Genomic DNA, 18,045 nt, shown 5'->3' on the forward strand with positions numbered 1-18,045 from the left:
GTAGTGGGAGCAGAGGAGGAAACACTCATTGTTTCTCCAGCACACTATATACTTTTACCCCTAGATCTATGTGCATGTTGGCTAGAATGCCTCCTCTGTGTTTGTTCACTTGGTCAAGTTCTACTCATTCTATGAAAACTGGACATTGGGAGAGAAAGAGCAAGGAGAAAAGGAAGGAGTGTGACTCTAGAGAGGCTAACAAGATATCTGACACACAGGCTGTCTTTCTATTTACTGCGTAGCTCTTATATGGTATACTCTGTAATAAAAACCTATTGGTAAACATTTCAGTGTGTCTACTTTTTTGCTAGCATAAAAATGCTACAAAATTCCAAAGTGTTGAGTTCAGTTCAGGGTGGCTTCCCTGCTCTGTTAATTAAACTTTGGAACATTGAAACTGGCTAGGGAAAATGATTGGATAGAAAATGTTATTCTATTCATTTATCCCCAGCCTACAAAATGAAAAAAGGTACAGTAAACTTCATTGTATGTATATCTTTATGTAAAGGTCTGGTTAATTTATTCAACAAATAAATGAGTAGCTATTAATATTTGTGCTAGAAATACAAGATAGGACTCCACCCTGATAAAGCTTACATTTTGGTGATGGGGAGACAAACAATAAACTAAATAAATAAATATGATAATATCAGACTGTTAGTGAGCATCATGAAGAAAATAAGTAGAAGGTTATGATAGAGAATAAAGGAAGAGGGTGCTTTAGGTAGACTAGTGAGGAAAAGCCTCTCCAGGGACATGACATTCAGACTGAGACTTGAAGGATGAGAAGGAGCCAGCTATGGAAAGAGGTGTAGGAAGAGCATTCTAGGCAGAGGAGCATCAGGGATATAGGCCTGGGAGCCTTGAAGACCTGAGTGTTCAAGAAACAGAAAGGGGGTTGGTGTGACTTGACCATAAAGAGTGAGGGGAAAACAGGACAAGGTTAGATGCAGACTAGGGTTAGATCACGTAGGGATAAGGAGATCCGATTTTATTCTAAATGCAATGGATGTCATTGATGGATTCTAAGTAGGGGGTTACATTTTAACATATCTCTGTTTGCTGGATAGAGAGGTGCTTGTAGAAGAAAGCAAGGAGACCAGTTAGGAGTATATTGCAATAATTCATGCAAGAGAGAATGATGGATTTATGGTGGAGGCAGTCGAGTTGGAAGGAAGTAGACAGGTTTGAGATACACTTTGTACTTGCTCAGGGATGGTTTTGAGAAACAAGAGAAAGGAAAGCATTAAGGGTTTCTTAATTTTTAAGTTTGAGCAACAGGGTGGATGATGAGACTGTTTACTGAAATGAGAATAAGGAGAAGGAGAGGCACATAAAGAGTTATGTTTTTACAGGTTAACTTCTGACACAGTTAAACATTCAAGTAGAGGTATCAGGTGTATGAATTGGACATGAGAGTCTGAAGTTCAGGGAGGAAGCTGGGATTGTAGATATAAATTTGAGAGGGAGTGGTTTACTGTGGAATGTTTCGTAGAATTCAAGAAAAGAAGGTGGTCCATTGGATTTGACAACATGGAGTTATTTAGTGACTTTTGATATGAACAGTTACAGTAGAATGGTGAGGATGAAAGCCAAATTAATATAGGCTTAAGAATAAATATTTTCACCCCCTGCTCTCTAAAATCACAAACAAGGAGCATAAGAAGTAGATTCTCAGTATGTCCATTTTTATGGAGTCCTGACCTCTTCCTGAAGCCTCATACTCATTTCTCCAGCTCCCTACTGAATAATTTCTACCTAGATATCAAACTTAACGTATCCAAAATCGAATTCTTAATTTCCTCCTGCCAAACTTGCTCCTCCTTTTTTTTTTCTACATCATGTTTCTTCTGGTTGCTCCTTACTGTGACATACAAGGCCCAACTTTATCTGGCTTATGGTACCTCTGACACTGTCTCCTGTAGGGTACCCCTCCCCATTCATTGTGTTTCATCACGCAGATCTCCTCTGTGTTCCTCAGACACAGCAAGCATATCCCTACTCTAGAGCATTTAGATTTACTGCTCCCTCTGCCTAGAAAACTTTAGCTAGTCACATGGCTTTCTCCCTCTCTTCACTCAGGTCTCTTAATATATCACGTTGTCAAAGAGGCCTTCTTTAGTCACTCTACTAGGCCTAGAAAATTATGCAATGAGTTTGACTTTATGGAAATTTATATTGAGAGGGACTTTGATGTCTTTCAAAGTGTGGAAAGACCTCAGATGCTCAGGAAAAACTCTTAATGACAAGGTAATAATAACTCCAGAAAAAAAAGAATGCACAGCCAAGGAAATGTAATTACAGTAAGTACTGTATCTCAGCAGTGAGTAATACTTATATCATTCCTAATAATAAAAACAGTGAATTTAATAAAAAATTGAGATACAAATATTTTGGAAGGATATAGGGAGAGAAAGAGAGATGTAAATAAGCCATACCACCTTAAATTAATGAAAAATAGTGCTAAAATCGGTGACTCGAAAGATAACAGCCCCCTAAATTCAGTACCAATGTGTAGCAATATAGAGGGCAGAAAAACACTTTAAATAATACTATAGGAATGTGGTCAGCAAAATGTAGACTGTGGGAAATTAGTCTCAAACAGGCTTGTTTCTTCAACAAATAGATTTCAAAGATTGAAGATGGGAAGGAGGGGTTGAGGAGGTCAGAAGGATTTTGGACCAAACTCTATGTCCATTTGTTTGTGGTCCTTACTTTGAAACCCAGAGGTATTGTTTTTCTTAGCAATGATTAGCTATTTTGCTTCAAGAGCAGAGAATGCAGAAAATTTAGGTCAATTAAGGTTAAGATTTAGCCGGGGGAGTATGTGTGTAGGGGGAGACGAGTGTAGAGAGGTTGTGGATATTTGCAAGAAAGTGATGATGATGGAACTCAAATCTAAGCTGGATAAAAAGGGAAGTGATCCCAAGAGGTACTTGATAAATAGTGGAAAAAATAGTAGGATTAATTAATTTAAACTCAAAATTATGAAATTACTGCAGGGAGTTTCTGGAGTAATTGAGATGGAAAGCTAGGAGATGGTGGTCTAAGTGCGGTACGCTTGAAATCATAGTTACAAAGAATCTACAGTTGCTGATGACCAGATCTAAAGTGTGACATCGAAAATGGATTATTTAAGTTATAGGAAGGAAAACATCATTGGTAGCAAGGATGGAAAGGACTGATCAACCATTTCCTTACCATAAATTAGAATCCTTTAAAAAAATTGCATATCTATTGCAAAATTGTCCTCTGGATTATCTTGTAGCAATTTATACTCCTGTGTATATTGCATGGGAGTTTGAAAAGAAGCTATTTTAAAACTTAAATTTCAATTTATATGCCATACAATTTGCCCTTTGATCGTGTTCTGGTGGAGTCAGGCAAAACTTATGAAAATTTTGTAATATAGTGAAAACATTTTGTATACTGAATCATGGATTCATTCATGACTATGAGACAGGTGTTCTGATATTTTATAATAGTCCAGGAGGTGGGAGGGGAATTTAAAAAATAGTCCAAGGATTTGTTTGATCACTTTAATTCCTATAAATCCAGTGAATGGTTTCCTTATGAACTCACTCAAAGAATTTCCTTTCCTAGGACACATTTTAAGGACAAATGCATTTTTTGACAGTTTTCAGGCAAAGGGGAGGCAATACATGTATATGAAAATTAGTAAGGTCAGGCACAGCAGCACATGCCTATATTGGCGGGGCACAGTGGCTCACACTAGTAATCCCAACACTTTGGGAGGCTGAGGCTGGAGGATCACCTGAGGTCAAGAGTTTGAGACCAGCCTGGCCAGTATGGTGAAACTTCGTACCAACTAAAAATACAAAAATTAGCTGGGCATGGTGGTGCATGTCTGTAATCCCAGCTATTCGGGGAGGCTGAGGTAAGAGAATCTCAAAAAGAGAGAGAAAAAAAAGGTGAATTGATATTTGGGGATAAAAGTGGACTGTGTACTTCTGGTACCTCTGAGTTTCGTATCTGTTCAAAAAATTAAATTTTGTTTTTATGATATTCTATACGTTATAGAAATTGTAGATGGAAATTTTAATATTTAATTTTTTTGAGATGGGGTCTCTGTTGCCCAGGCTGGAGTGCAGTTGGAGCAATCGCGGCTCACTGCAACCTCCACCTCCCAGGTTCAAGCAATTCTCCTGCCCCAGCCTCCCAAGTAGCTAAGATTACAGGCACCCACCACCACGCCTGGCTAATTTTTGTATGTTTAGTAGAGGTGGGGTTTCACCATGTTGACCAGGCTGATTTCAAACTCTTGACCTCAAGTGATCCACCTGCCTTGGCCTCCCGAGTGCTGGGATTACAGGAGTGAGCCACTGTACCCAGCAGAATATTTTCTGATGTTGATTTTGTAGCTTTTAAAATGACTTTTGTTTATTAAATAAAACGAAACATTTAGCATCTTAGAATGGAACTGAAGTAAAAATGTAATGACCAAAATAACATTGTACATTCAAGTCACGTGTTTGTTTGTTTGTTTTTATCATTAGGTATTATGACTCTGTCCCCCTTTGATCAAATGAAGACTGCCTCCAATATAGGTGGATTTAATGCAGCAATTAAAAATAGTCCACCTGCCATGTCTCAGTATATCACTGTAGGGTCCAATCCATTTACTGGCTTCTTCTATGCTTTAGAGGTATGAGTTTTATCAATGATCATGAGTAAGGCTGCTCTTGATTTTACAATTTGTCTACAAATTGGATGTGGTAACTTGCTTAGCCTTAGAAGATTAAGCAGTTTACATTTCTAAATTTCAATTGAAATTAAAATTAATCTCAACTAGCTTTCTTCTAAATTCTTTACATTAACTTTTACATTAACTGAAAAGGTACTACCATCAGTGTAAAAGAAAATTCTTTGTTTCTGAAGCCCTGAATTATTTGATAGCTGAGATGTCTTTAAATATTGGTGCAATAGTCAGATGCTCAGACTTGTTAATAATGTCAGCCCACCAGGGATTTCAGTAAATGAGGAATTGTAAAGACAGAACAAGCTGCCAACTATACTTGTTATAAGTGGTGAAAATTGCTTCCTAAAATAGGGGAGAGTTGAGTGTTAGATTTGGCAGCTCTTGTTTCTCACTTAAAAAGCATGCTTCTCAGAATTGTCCAAAATATCTTTTTACTTTTATAAAAATGTGTGTGTATATGTGTGTGCATTTATATGTAAAAAGAGAGAAAAGAGCCAGTTATGTGTAGATGTGAAATCCATAGTCCAGCTAGAATAATGTAATCTTAATATCCTAGTTTAAAATGTAGTTTAATGAAATTACAATTTAAAGAGGGAAATTTTAATGGTAAAATACACTAATTGTGATTTTATTTTTAAACTATAGAGTTAAAACTATTTTTTATATTGCTCCTAAAATAAACTTTTTACTGTACTCTGAAAGAAGCTGAGTTGCTAGTCCAGCCTTTACAACTTTTGGAAGCATTTTAAAGTAAGCTTTATTTGGAAAGTATGTTTGTTCTTTGTAAGCTGCTAAGTTTTCTCTTTTAAATGTTCTGTTTTTCAGGGAAGCACACAACCATTATTATCCCATGTTGCACTAGCAGTTGCAAGTAAACTCACTTCTGCTTTATTTAATGCTGCCAGGTAATTACTTAACAATTAAATAAAAAATATTTCATTTGTATCTAGCTTGCTTTTAACTTATATTTTGATACTCTGCACTTTAAAACCCTGAAAGCTCAATTTTATTCTAAGTTTTCTTTCTTTTCAGTGGTTGGCTTGGTTGGAAGAGTAAGCATGAAGAAGAAGCTGTCCAAAAGCAAAAGCCGAAGGTTGAGCCAGCTACCCCATTAGCTGTAAGGCAAGTCTGTCATGCTTCCCAAATTTTAGTCCTTTTAGAAAGGTACTGTTAAGTGTGTGGTTTTTCTGTGTGCTTGGTTGATTTGCTGATCTCGTAAGTCTTTGGAACTTCTGAAAGCCATTGCAGTGGAATTTTTTTCCCCACTAGAATGTAAAACTCCATGTAAAGAGTGATTCTTACCTGTTTGATTCACAGCTCTATCCTTGTTATATACTAGGTATTCAAGATGTATTTCTTGAGTGTGCTTTTTAACAAATAAACTTAGCTTGGTCTAATGTAGGAGAATTAGTTTAGTGATAACTGTTGCATTTCTTTTAAAGTTTAGATAGTTTGTTACTAAGTTGTGTAAACTTTTTAAAAAATGTAATCCTAGTGGATTACGGTGGCTCACGTCTGTGATCCTAGCACTTTGGGAGGCCCAGGCGGGCGGATCTCTTGAGGTCAGGAGTTTGACACCAGCCTGCTCAACATGGTGAAACCTTGTCTCTACTAAAAATACAAAAATTAGTTAGGCATGATGGCACGTGCCTGTAATCCCAGCTACCCAGGAGGCCGAGGCAGGAGAATCGCTCAAACCCGGGAGGCAGAGGTTGCAGTGAGCCGAGATTACACCATTGCACTCCAGCCTGGGAGACAAGAGCGAAAAACTCCATCTCAAAAAAAAAAAAAAAGTAAAAGCAGGAGTCCTGTATTCAGGCACGCTTTAGACAGACTCCTGGCCTGTGCTTCCTTGTTTACTTCAGTTGTGCTTTAGAATGTGTTAGTGTATTTGTGAGATTTTTTTTTGCTGGAGGGAGCATGATTTTTTTTTTTCATTATTATTTTTTAGACAGAAGCATTTTTTCTAATGTTTGGTTTTGTTTAAAAATCATTTTTTATTACCTAATATAAAGTACCACCATGAAGGGAAATAGAACACCTCCTCTTTATAGATGTTCTTCACCTAAAGAGAGCCAACTAATTATTAACATTTATCAAAGTATATCTTCTAAGTTTTTTTTTTTTCATCTTTTTAAAAAATACATTGTAACATACCACGTTTCCTAATATCAAGAGTCAAGAAATTAACCAAATGGTCCTGTGCATCTCAAATAGATGTAACAAAGACTGAGCACCTTTGTTTCAGGGACTTTTCTCTAAGTGAGCTTTCCTAGCTCTCTTTTAGTACCTCTTTACTTTTATTTTACTCACAATTCTAATGAGGTTGATTATAGACCAACAGCAGTTTAGAGATAACTATTTAGAAAAAGGAAGGTTTTTGCTTCGGGCAGATTGGTATCAGCAGGATGTGATATCTTCCAAAAAAGAGAAAGATTAAGAAGAAGAACTTAAAATAGACAAAAGATGCCTGTGTGGGAGCAAATTCTAAAATTTAGTTGACGGTGAGGACTTTGTTTTCTGTGACATGCCTTTTAATCAAATATAGTTATACTTTATATTCTCTAAAGGAATAGGATTGTGAGTATCTATTGAAAACCTACATAAGACTGTGGTTTTATTTCTTTTATGTATTTTATATTACAAATGTCAGTTGTGAATAATAAATTATTAATCCAGGCAAAATTCATATTTCTTTATATAAAAACAGATTCAGCCTATTTCATTTGTGCATTTCATTATTCTGTTATATGTTTCTGAATTGGAATGTGATTTGAGCTTTTTATTTTCTTTTAAATATCAGATTTGGACTTCCAGATTCTAGACGCCATGGTGAAAGCATATGTCTGTCTCCGTGTAACACACTGGCAGCAGTAACAGATGATTTCGGCAGAGTTATTTTATTGGATGTAGCTAGAGGAATTGCAATACGCATGTGGAAAGGTACTTCTTACAAAAATCCAGAAAAACAATTAATTCACTTTTTACCCCAATAGTTGAGCAATGTTGTCATGCTTCAGCTTCTGGTTGATAATTGTTTAATTCTTTATGTTTATATTTTCTTTTTTTGACATGAACTCAGATCAGCAACCACTTGATCCAGTAGTCAGCTGATACATCTTTTAGGTTTGATCATGTTTAACCTTTATCTTATGTACTTTCTTTCAATTCTCACTGTTAGTGTAAATTTCTGAGTTCAGTTTCTTGCCCCTGCTACATCTATTCCCCTTCACAAAGCCATTCTTGAGCCAAATGTTCTCTCCAAATCTGTAATGCCAAGTCTTTCAGATTTAAGATAGCAAAACCCATCTTCACTGACTTGACTTTTATATGCATATGCTTGGGTCAATCCACCTGATGTGTCAATAAGTATGTCACTTAGGAGTTTCATTCAGCTATTAGTAACAGACCCGAGTAACAGACCACAGTATCTTCAGGAACCCAGTCTTCTTCCTTGTAGCTTCCCCACTCAAGGTTCTCATAGACAGCCCTCTTACCTGCATTCTGGGAAGGAAGCAGAAAGGAAGAAGGCTTCTCCTGGCAACTGAGTCAATCTACTTTGAAGATATTCCCCCAAAGTCCCTTCAACCATTATCTACATTAGTCAGAACTTAGTGACATGGCCTCATCTAACTATAAGGGAGACTTGAAAATATCTTTTAACTAGGCACATTGTGAATAATATCTCCCTGACAAAGAAGGCATGATTACATTATTTAGAATCATCTGGAATAGTAACATGTCAGCATAGACCACAATTTATGGCGCCATCTTGTCTGTCCTTTAAAATGTGAGGAATAATGGATTGAGGTCATTAAATTACTCTGGACCAGACTGAAGCCACTATCACCTTCTTGCCAAAGAACTCCTGCAGTGACAGACAGAGGCAGTCTTTACCTACTACATGTCTAACTATCTGTAGAAATAGTTTTAGTACTGCAGATACATCATTTCTCCTTGGTGTTTGTCTCCTGAAACAATATCAAAGGTATGTTCTCAGCAAGACTTCTAAAATACAGAAGACAAAGCTGTACTGACTGCTCCAAATCCACTATAGCAATCTTATTCCTTGCATCGTTGCCTGCCTTTCTGCAGCTGGTACAGCCAGTTTTCCTTTCCATTGTATCCTTGGAAAGAAGGATTAATTGCCTATGTGAGGGACCACCCTAAAATAGAAAACAGCGTCAGCTACTTCTCCCATGCAAGAGCTTCCTCCCATCACCCTGTAACCCATATTTTCTATCTGCATGTCGCCAAAAGGCTTGGATGGGAAGGGAAGGGAATGACAGCAGGAAGGGTAATCAGGTGACTTCAATTATATCTATAATCTTTTTTCTTATTTTTTGAGGGAGTTTCGCTCTTGTTGTCCAGGCTAGAGTTCAGTGGCACGATCTCGGCTCACTGCAACCTCCATCTCCCGGGTTCAAGTGATTCTCCTGCCTCAGCCTCCCAAGTAGCTGGGATTACAGGCATGTGCCACCACATCCACCTAATTTTTTGTACTTAGTAGAGACAGGGTTTCACCATGTTGGTCAGGCTGGTCTCGAACTCCTGACCTCAGGTTATCCACCCGCCTCAGCTTCCCAAAGTGCTGGAATTACAGGCGTGAGCCACTGTGTCCAGCCAATATTTTCATTTTAAAGAGAAAAAGTGATCAGAAGTAAATATAGCAAAATACTAAGATTTGATAAGGCTTGGTGATAAACTGGTTATTATTTATTATCATTTTTTATTTAAGATATTCCATAATAAAAATATACTTTCATAGCTTTTCTTACCCCACCCCCACCCCCACTATTCCAGAGTACTTCAGGTGGCTACTATGGAACCTAGACTAAGTAATTAACTTCCCTTTCCCTCTGTCTCTAAGGGTACCGCGATGCACAAATTGGATGGATTCAAATTGTAGAGGATCTTCATGAAAGAGTACCAGAAAAGGCGGATTTTTCCCCCTTTGGAAATTCTCAGGGTCCAAGTCGAGTAGCTCAATTCCTTGTGATCTATGCACCAAGAAGGGGAATTTTAGAAGTGTGGAGCACACAGCAGGGACCTAGAGTAGGAGCTTTCAATGTGGGGAAGCACTGCAGGTAAGCTGCAAATGCTGGCATTGTGCTGGTTACAAAATGAAATATAGGAATGCTTTTATTAAAATAAAGCTTTTACTAAAGCTGCTTATTAGATTACAAGTTTGAGAATTACAGTATTCTTTATTGTGGTTTTTCCTGTGAGTGTCTGATATATACTTAAGTATTTAATAACCAAAAAAAATTGAAAATGCCATGATACACTGCTGAATTAAAGTTAGCTTGTTGCTGATGTTTGTCCCTTACGTATGCTGTGAAGACTCAAAAGGAAAGGTTCCTTCAGCTTGCCCTAGTCATAAGTGAGGTGAATGCTTTTTTTGCCATTGAAACATGGGCCTGATTGTGTTCAACGAGGCAGAACTCTGCTAGCTTTACTTATGTATTTGCTATCAGTATTTAGTTGCCTTATTAATGCCCCTAAATTGATAATAATGTTGGGTTTCCTAGCTATAATAAAAGCACCTTTTGGCATTTCTCCTTGTTCTAATGTTTTTACCATATTGGGATGTGATTTCTTTAGGCTGCTGTATCCTGGCTATAAAATAATGGGCTTAAATAATGTTACCAGTCAGAGTTGGCAGCCACAGACTTATCAGATCTGTCTTGTTGATCCAGTGTCCGGAAGTGTGAAAACAGTGAACGTTCCCTTCCATTTAGCACTGAGGTAAGGTGTATCCGGTGTTGCTGACTGACACTCCTCTGCTAACTTTTCCTAGTTCCTAGGTTTGTTGTACTCTCTTTTGTTGTTGCTGTTTTGTTGTTTCCTTTGTCTTTAGACTGATATCTTTAAATAGAAAAAATTTAAAGGAAAAAAAAGTTGGAGTGTGTCAGAATTAGAAAGAAAATAATTTCACATTCTGTAATAATTTGTTATATTTATTGATTTAGTGATAAGAAGAGTGAACGAGCCAAGGATATGCACCTAGTGAAGAAACTAGCAGCTTTACTGAAAACAAAATCTCCCAATCTTGGTAGGTATTCTGTCATTACAAATAATAAAGCATATTGTTCTATCATCTTTTAAATCAATAAACTATTCTGAATGGAGCAATCAAAATGATGCATGGATGAGCTTATTGGAATTGCTCTGTAAGGCTGAAGTGTGCCATCTAGAGGGTGTTATAATTCATAACAAGAAAACATTAATGTGAGAGAACCCAAAAATCCTTTAGACTCAACTGGTAGTACAGATATGTTCATTTTCTTTCAGAATAATGTTTCACTGTTATAAAAATTAAAATTTTACTTTAATTTTTTCTTTATAGATTTGGTTGAAACAGAAATAAAGGAATTAATTCTTGATATTAAATACCCTGCAACCAAAAAACAAGTAAGTATATATAATACACGAAGTTTTCTGCTAGTAGCTATAATACATCCTTGTTAAGAAAATCTTTGTTTTCCTATTTCCCCCAAACATGACAGGCTGAAGTCTTCTTTTCACGTTTTTATTGTTTATCCCTTTCTGTATTTTCATGTGGAAGTTCCTGCTGTCTCTTTAAAAAAAAAAAAAAAAAAAATTAATATTCATGCCCGTAATCCCAGCACTTTGGGAGGCTGAGGCGGGTGGATCACGAGGTCAGTAGTTCGAAACCAGCTGGTCAACATGGTGAAACCCCGTCTCTACTAAAAATACAAAAAAATTAGCTGGGTGTGTTGGCGGGTGCCTGTAATCCCAGCTACTCAGGAGGCTGAGGCAGGAGAATCGTTTGAATCTGGAAGGCCAAGGTTGCAGTGAGCTGAGATCGCACTGTTGTACTCCAGCCTGGGCAACAGGGCAAGACTCCGTCTCAAAAAAAAAAAAAAAAAATTAGTATTACCATACATCTGAGTGTGTTTTATATACACACGTAAACATCCCTACATTATATATATTACGTATATAATATATATGTAATAGTAAATATGTGTGTATGACCACCTACCTTAGGAAATACAATCTTACCAGGAACTCTAAAGAGCCCTGAGTGTCCCCCCTCAGTCCCATTCCCTCCTCCCATCCTTAAGGTAACCATAATTTAGAATTTTGTGGTTCTTTCTTTTTCTTTGCTTTATAGTTACATCATTCCTGCGTGACTCCTTTGAAACCTGTTGATGCATTTCCTGTCTTTTCAAACTTTACATAAATGGAGTCGTGCCCTATGTCTTCAGTGACTTTAGTTTTTCCTTCAGGATTATGTTTCTGTGTCATTCATATTGGTGTATGTAGCTGTAGTTATAATTGATTCATTTACTATGCCATACAAATTCTGCTCACTGACTAGAATTTATTTACACTCTTGTCAGTGAATGGTTAGGTTGTTTCCAGATTTTTGACATTACAAACAATGATGCTGTGCTTATCCATGTACATATTTCCTCATTCACATATGCAAGAGTTTTTCTGGCATTTATACCTAAGAGTGGAATTGCTAGGGTGTGAACTTCTTCAGCTGTACTAGTTGATGGCAAATTGTTTCTCAAAATAGTTGTACTAATTTATATTCCCACTTGTTCTGTATGAGTCCCTGTTACCCCACAGCCTCAGCATTCCATGGTATTGCCAGACCTTTACTTTTTGCCAGGCTCGTGGTTATAATACGGCCACCATTGGTGATTTCTTTTACTCCCACTCTTCCTATCCAAACCCCTCATAATGCTATTCAAGTCCTAGCTCCATAAATTCTTATGGATAACTCTGAACTCCTACTCTACTTTCAATCAAAACTGGATAGTTAATGACTACTTATTTTCTGATTATTTCGTGTATGTTAATCATAGCTCCCCCAACTTTTTTTTTTAGGTCTTATAAGCTCCTTCAAGTAGGAACCTTACCAAATACTTGATTTTTATAATTCACAGCATCTAAAATAATGCTACTGTGAAAATGTAAAAAAAACCATATCACAGGTTTTTTCTTTTCTCTTACACAGTCACTCAACACTTCTGCCACTAGATGTAGGGTTTTTTTTTCCCCCACACACCAATGAATTTCTTTGGCAGACTCTCCAGCTAACACCAGCTGGTTATTCTCTAATTCAGTTCAATTCTGACACCATCTACCTGGAGATAGCATGAGATCATCACCACAGGTTAAGAGCTCTGTCCCGCAAGACTTCTACCTGCTTCAGATACCAGTCACAAGTAGTTGGTCATCAGCTATATTTCTGACTGACTGGCTATAAATTAGGGTTACTATGACCCCCTCTTTGCAGGTGATAAATTTGCTAGACCAGCTCACAGAACTCAGGGAAACATTTTACTTGAACGTTTACCCATTTATTATAGAGGATATTACAGAGGGTAGAGATGAACAGCCAGGTGGAAGAGATGCATAGAGTAAATCATATGGGAAGGGTTGCAGAGCTTCCATTCCCTCTCCTGGCAAGCCACCATTCAGGAACCTCTACGTGTTCAGCTTTCCAGAAGCTCTTCCAACCCTTATCCTTTTGGGTGTTGTTGGAAGCTTCATTATATAAGCATGATTGATTACATCATTGGCCATTGATGATCAACTCAGTCTTCAGCCCCTCTTGGCTCCCCAGAGGTCAGGGGTTGGGCTAAAAGTTCCAATCCTCAAATACATGCTTGGTTCCACTGGTAACCAACCCCTTATTATGAAGCTTTGCAGGAGCCTGCCATGAGCGGCCTCATTAGAAGAAAAGATGCTCCTATCACCCAGGAAATTACAGAGGTCTTAGAATCTCCTCATCAGAAACTGGGGGTCAAAGACCAAATGTTAGAACAACATGTTCTCCTAACACCTCTGTCTACAAAGGGATCAAGAGCGCTGACTGATGAACTAGGGCAGAGACTAAACATTGGAACAAAAGAAACTCCTAGCACCCCCATTGTTCAGGAAATTATAGGAACTCTGTGTCAGGTACTGGGGCCATAGACCAATGTGTATATTTCTTATTATTTTATAGCTACATACATGGGAGAATTTAGTGAATAGTGATACGTGGGAGAACTTAGTGCAGAGTGATTTTGCTGCAGTCCACTTTTAAAACACTTTTTATTGTGTTATTGTAGAACAGAAAAACCTTTGTGACTTTTAATTGTGTTTTCCATTCTACTGACAATGCTAATTGGCTCTCATTTTCCTTAGAGCAAAGTCTCCATTATTAGAGATGACATAATGATGACAAAGTGGGCATCTAGAGAGGCAGTTTGAGAAATCTGTAGTAGAAAGGGTCATAACCCACACAGTTCTTCTCATTTTGATGCCATCTTTCTTCTTATCTTAAATCATAGAACAACAAAATTGGGAAACTAGCATAATGCAAAATGTCTTCTTGATTTTCTTTTTTTTTAATAATACTTCTGAATCACGTGTGAAGCTGTGAATTTTATAAAAAATACTAGAAAACCCAATAACAAAAGTTATATCTTGGAGGACTGACTAAAGGGAGGGAAGAAACCAGTTTAGGCTTTGGGAGACTGAATAATGGGAAAGAAAGTAAGCTAGCTGCTAGCCTGTGTAATCACAGGCAGAACAGGAGCAGGTTACACTTGTCCTGGGTTCTTGCCTCTTATAGTCACTTTCTTTATTGCTTCCTGGTAGTTGCTTCATTATAGGCCTGAGCAACATCTTGAGCCACCCTCTAAGCCCATTTCTCCTCCACAAACACACAGAAGTTTTGTGTTGATTGGATATTTGTCTTACCCTACATTCTCAGCCTACTTTTTAAACTATGTAATCTTATTAATTGAAACCCAATTTAATGTGCTAATATGAAAGGATAAATATGACTTTTAACTGCTATGTCTGACTCATTGATGTTTCCGATAGTTGCTACTTTAGGCATGAAGAGATATTTTGGGATTGATTATAAAGAATCTTAAATATCTATGGGGGTAGGGAGAGGGAGGTAGGGAAGGGTGGTTACTATATCTATCTAGCAGGGCCTATAGATTCTGCCTGCCATGCACAAATGCAGTTATTAAGCTATAACTAAGTTATTAGCAGCTTTTGTTATTGACATGACAATAACCACTGCTTTTCATTTATTCCTAGATAGCATAGGCATATTCAAACACTTCTTATTGGTAAATAGCTTTATCTTTGTTTCTGTTTTGATTGGGCTATTCTGTTAAGTAGCAGTTGCCTTCTAGTTGTTTTATTCTCAGCCTGGATTTTTGTCATTTATATCATATTTGGCATGACATAAAGTTGATTGAATATTACTTAACAGTGCAACTTGAGATTTAAGATACGTACACTAAAACATCTTAAATATAGAGCTTCTCTTTGAAATTTGGGGTAGTAAAAGTTTGGGCATAAATATAAGATTTAAAAAATAAAATCATTGCCTTATAATTGCTAGAACTGTTCAATATCTTTTTTCTAGGCTTTGGAAAGCATTTTGGCAAGTGAACGTTTACCATTTTCTTGCCTTAGAAACATCACTCAGACTTTAATGGACACTTTGAAAAATCAAGGTAATAGGGTTTGTACTGATTGGAGGTTACGTTCTTAACTCAAATTTTGTAACTGATTATAGAAAGTTATTGACTTTGTGATACCATCATGTTACTTTAATGTGGAAATAATATATATATATATAAGAAATTAAGAATCTTATTTATTCCCTATTTAATATATGTAGTTGATCTTCATCTAAACTGTCTTTGAATGTATTGAGTGTTTGTTATTGGGAAGTTGTTTTTAATTGTGAGGAAAGAGGTCAGGATAGAATGATAAGTGGTTATTCTGATATAGCTGTAGAACATTAAGGAAAGCATTGGAATGAAGAAGTTATCTGGTGGTATGGGAAAACAACCAAGCTCTCTCGCTGCCATTGTCTTTTCTTTAGCTTCACAAGAAGAGACAAATTTCTCTAGGGGGGCACATAATGTCATTTTGACCAAGATAATAATAAAACATATTTGTACTTTGTATTAATGTTTTATTAGTGTATCAGTTTCCCATCAGTTTCCCTCATGAACATAGTTAAGGACGTCCAAAATCACAGACGACAATCAGATTATTTTTTCTGGTCATTTTTTGATGTTCAAAATTTGTACTATCACATTGTTCTTTAAAATCAGTCAGCCCGTCAAAATGTATTTGTCTGAAAAAGGATTACACTTGAAACTGTGGGGTTGTAACACCATATTCCATCCAACTGAACTAGTAAAAATTCACTTTATTCTGAATTCCTAACATCAGTTAAATTGTAGTGTGCAGTGGACTGGTGTCATCTAGTTGTGACTTTTGTTTGTCATATTAATTATGTAAAACCAACTTTGTGTTTTAATTATGTGTAAGCCAGCTTAAAGTGGCTTAATAAACAAATTATAATTTGTTCTTTCAGGGCTTCAAACATGCTAATTTTGAGACTCTTTTTCAACCTTTTTTTTTTTAACAGATACATGAAACTGACATTGGCAAATAGTGAACTCCTTTAGTGTATACCACTTGTCAGAAATAAATACCTCTTTTAAAAAGCATGGTATACTTATAAAGCCCTCCCACCCCTCAAGGCATTAACAAAATCCCAAAATTTATTAAATGAAAAGTTATCTTTCACTGACCTGGTAGTAAACCAAACACCATTGTTGGAGTTCTATAAAATCATCAGTTTCAAGTTCTACATAAAAATAAGATTCCTAAAATCTAATTATTTTGTATGGTCAGTTTTATTAAGGCTATAAGAACTTGAACAATATTCCATGATACTGTATTTCAAATAAGATTTTTGGGGGATTATCATTGTTTCCCTTTTTAAAGAATAAATATTTGTTTTATATTAGATATAAATATTCATACAGTATTCCAGATAATTTCTTTAAATTTTAAGTATTAGATGAAGATATTTCCACTTTCTTTTTTATCGCCCTACTTTTAGAGCATCTTATTTTATTTAAAAATTAGACATTTTGGCCGGGCGCGGTGGCTCAAGCCTGTAATCCCAGCACTTTGGGAGGCCGAGACGGGCGGATCACGAGGTCAGGAGATCGAGACCATCCTGGCTAACACGGTGAAACCCCGTCTCTACTAAAAATACAAAAAACTAGCCGGGCGAGGTGGCGGCGCCTGTAGTCCCAGCTACTCGGGAGGCTGAGGCAGGAGAATGGCGGGAACCCGGGAGGCGGAGCTTGCAGTGAGCTGAGATCCGGCCACTGCACTCCAGCCCGGGCAGCAGAGCGAGACTCCGTCTCAAAAAAAAAAAAAAAAAAATTAGACATTTTGTCATAACGGAAAAATTATTTTTGCTTTCAAAATCTGATATAGCTTAAGCATCTCAATATTTAATACATCAGAGCATCAGGGAATTATGTAATGTTGAGAGATTTAATGAAAGAAAAGCCTGTTTATGAGTTTGTTAAATATATCTCTTATATATACTTTTCCTTCTGCCTTTAGAACTTGAGTCGGTTGATGAAGGATTGCTACAGTTTTGTGCCAATAGACTAAAATTGCTGCAACTCTATGAGTCGGTCAGTCAACTAAATTCCCTTGATTTTCATTTAGACACACCATTCTCTGATAATGTGAGTAATCCCACATTTTATATTATATAAAATAATCTATCTGGTTGCTTTTACTTTTTACAATCAGTAGTAACAAAGTAGAAAATTAAGAATTTTTTTAAAGCTTTAAAGGTATATTTTGTTTACCAAGCCCCCTGCTAGCTCTCTGTGCCTTGCTGCTAAATTTATATTATTTATACAAGTGCTGAGATTATAGGCATAAACCACTATGCCCAGCCACAATATGTTTTTGTACATAAGGTATACAAAAATAGTTTGAAAGCCTAACAGGTTGTATCCCTGAGAGCCACATACAGGACTTATATGTGGATACAATGAGAATTGTTTTTCTATGTTTTATTTTATAGTGTTTACGCTGGTTAATAATTAAGCATTTAAATTCAAATATTTAGTTTCCTCAGAATGGTAAGAGTTGCATTTGACACCCTTTTAAATTTTTTTCTGATTATACAGTGAAACATGTTTATTAAAATTCTAGCATTTGCCAGGGCATAGTGGCTTGCACCTGTAATCCCAACACTTTGGGAAGCTGAGGTGTGAGGATCACTTGAGCCCAGGAGTTCGAGACCAGCCTGGGCAACATAGTGGGGCCCTGTGTCTACAAAAAAAACTTTTTAAATTAGCTGGAGGTGGTGGTGCACACTTGTGGTCCCAGCTACTCAGGTGGCTGAGGCAGGAGGATTGCTTGAACCCAAGAAGTCAAGGCTGCTGTGAACCATGATCGTGCCAAGGTACTCTAACCTGGGTAACAAAGCGAGACCC

General features: G+C 36.9%; 1 protein-coding gene and 1 non-coding gene across 2 annotated transcripts in view; both read left to right on the forward strand.

The window, feature by feature from the left end:
• Positions 1–18,045, forward strand: part of RAB3GAP2 (RAB3 GTPase activating non-catalytic protein subunit 2) — a 122,838-nt gene that overhangs the window by 70,366 nt on the left and 34,427 nt on the right. Inside the window, exons 10-19 of the mRNA XM_050761039.1 lie at positions 4,518–4,666; positions 5,546–5,625; positions 5,753–5,842; positions 7,524–7,663; positions 9,591–9,807; positions 10,325–10,468; positions 10,693–10,775; positions 11,070–11,134; positions 15,138–15,228; positions 17,156–17,283. Of these exons, the coding sequence (XP_050616996.1) occupies positions 4,518–4,666; positions 5,546–5,625; positions 5,753–5,842; positions 7,524–7,663; positions 9,591–9,807; positions 10,325–10,468; positions 10,693–10,775; positions 11,070–11,134; positions 15,138–15,228; positions 17,156–17,283 (1,187 nt within the window). The remainder of the gene's footprint in view (positions 1–4,517; positions 4,667–5,545; positions 5,626–5,752; positions 5,843–7,523; positions 7,664–9,590; positions 9,808–10,324; positions 10,469–10,692; positions 10,776–11,069; positions 11,135–15,137; positions 15,229–17,155; positions 17,284–18,045) is intronic.
• On the forward strand, positions 330–460 carry LOC126945311 (small nucleolar RNA SNORA36 family). Its single transcript, XR_007722400.1, has one exon. It is a non-coding gene; the product is annotated as a small nucleolar RNA SNORA36 family (small nucleolar RNA).

Source organism: Macaca thibetana, chromosome 1 (assembly GCF_024542745.1).
Source record: "Macaca thibetana thibetana isolate TM-01 chromosome 1, ASM2454274v1, whole genome shotgun sequence".
Taxonomy (NCBI): Eukaryota; Metazoa; Chordata; class Mammalia; order Primates; family Cercopithecidae; genus Macaca; species Macaca thibetana.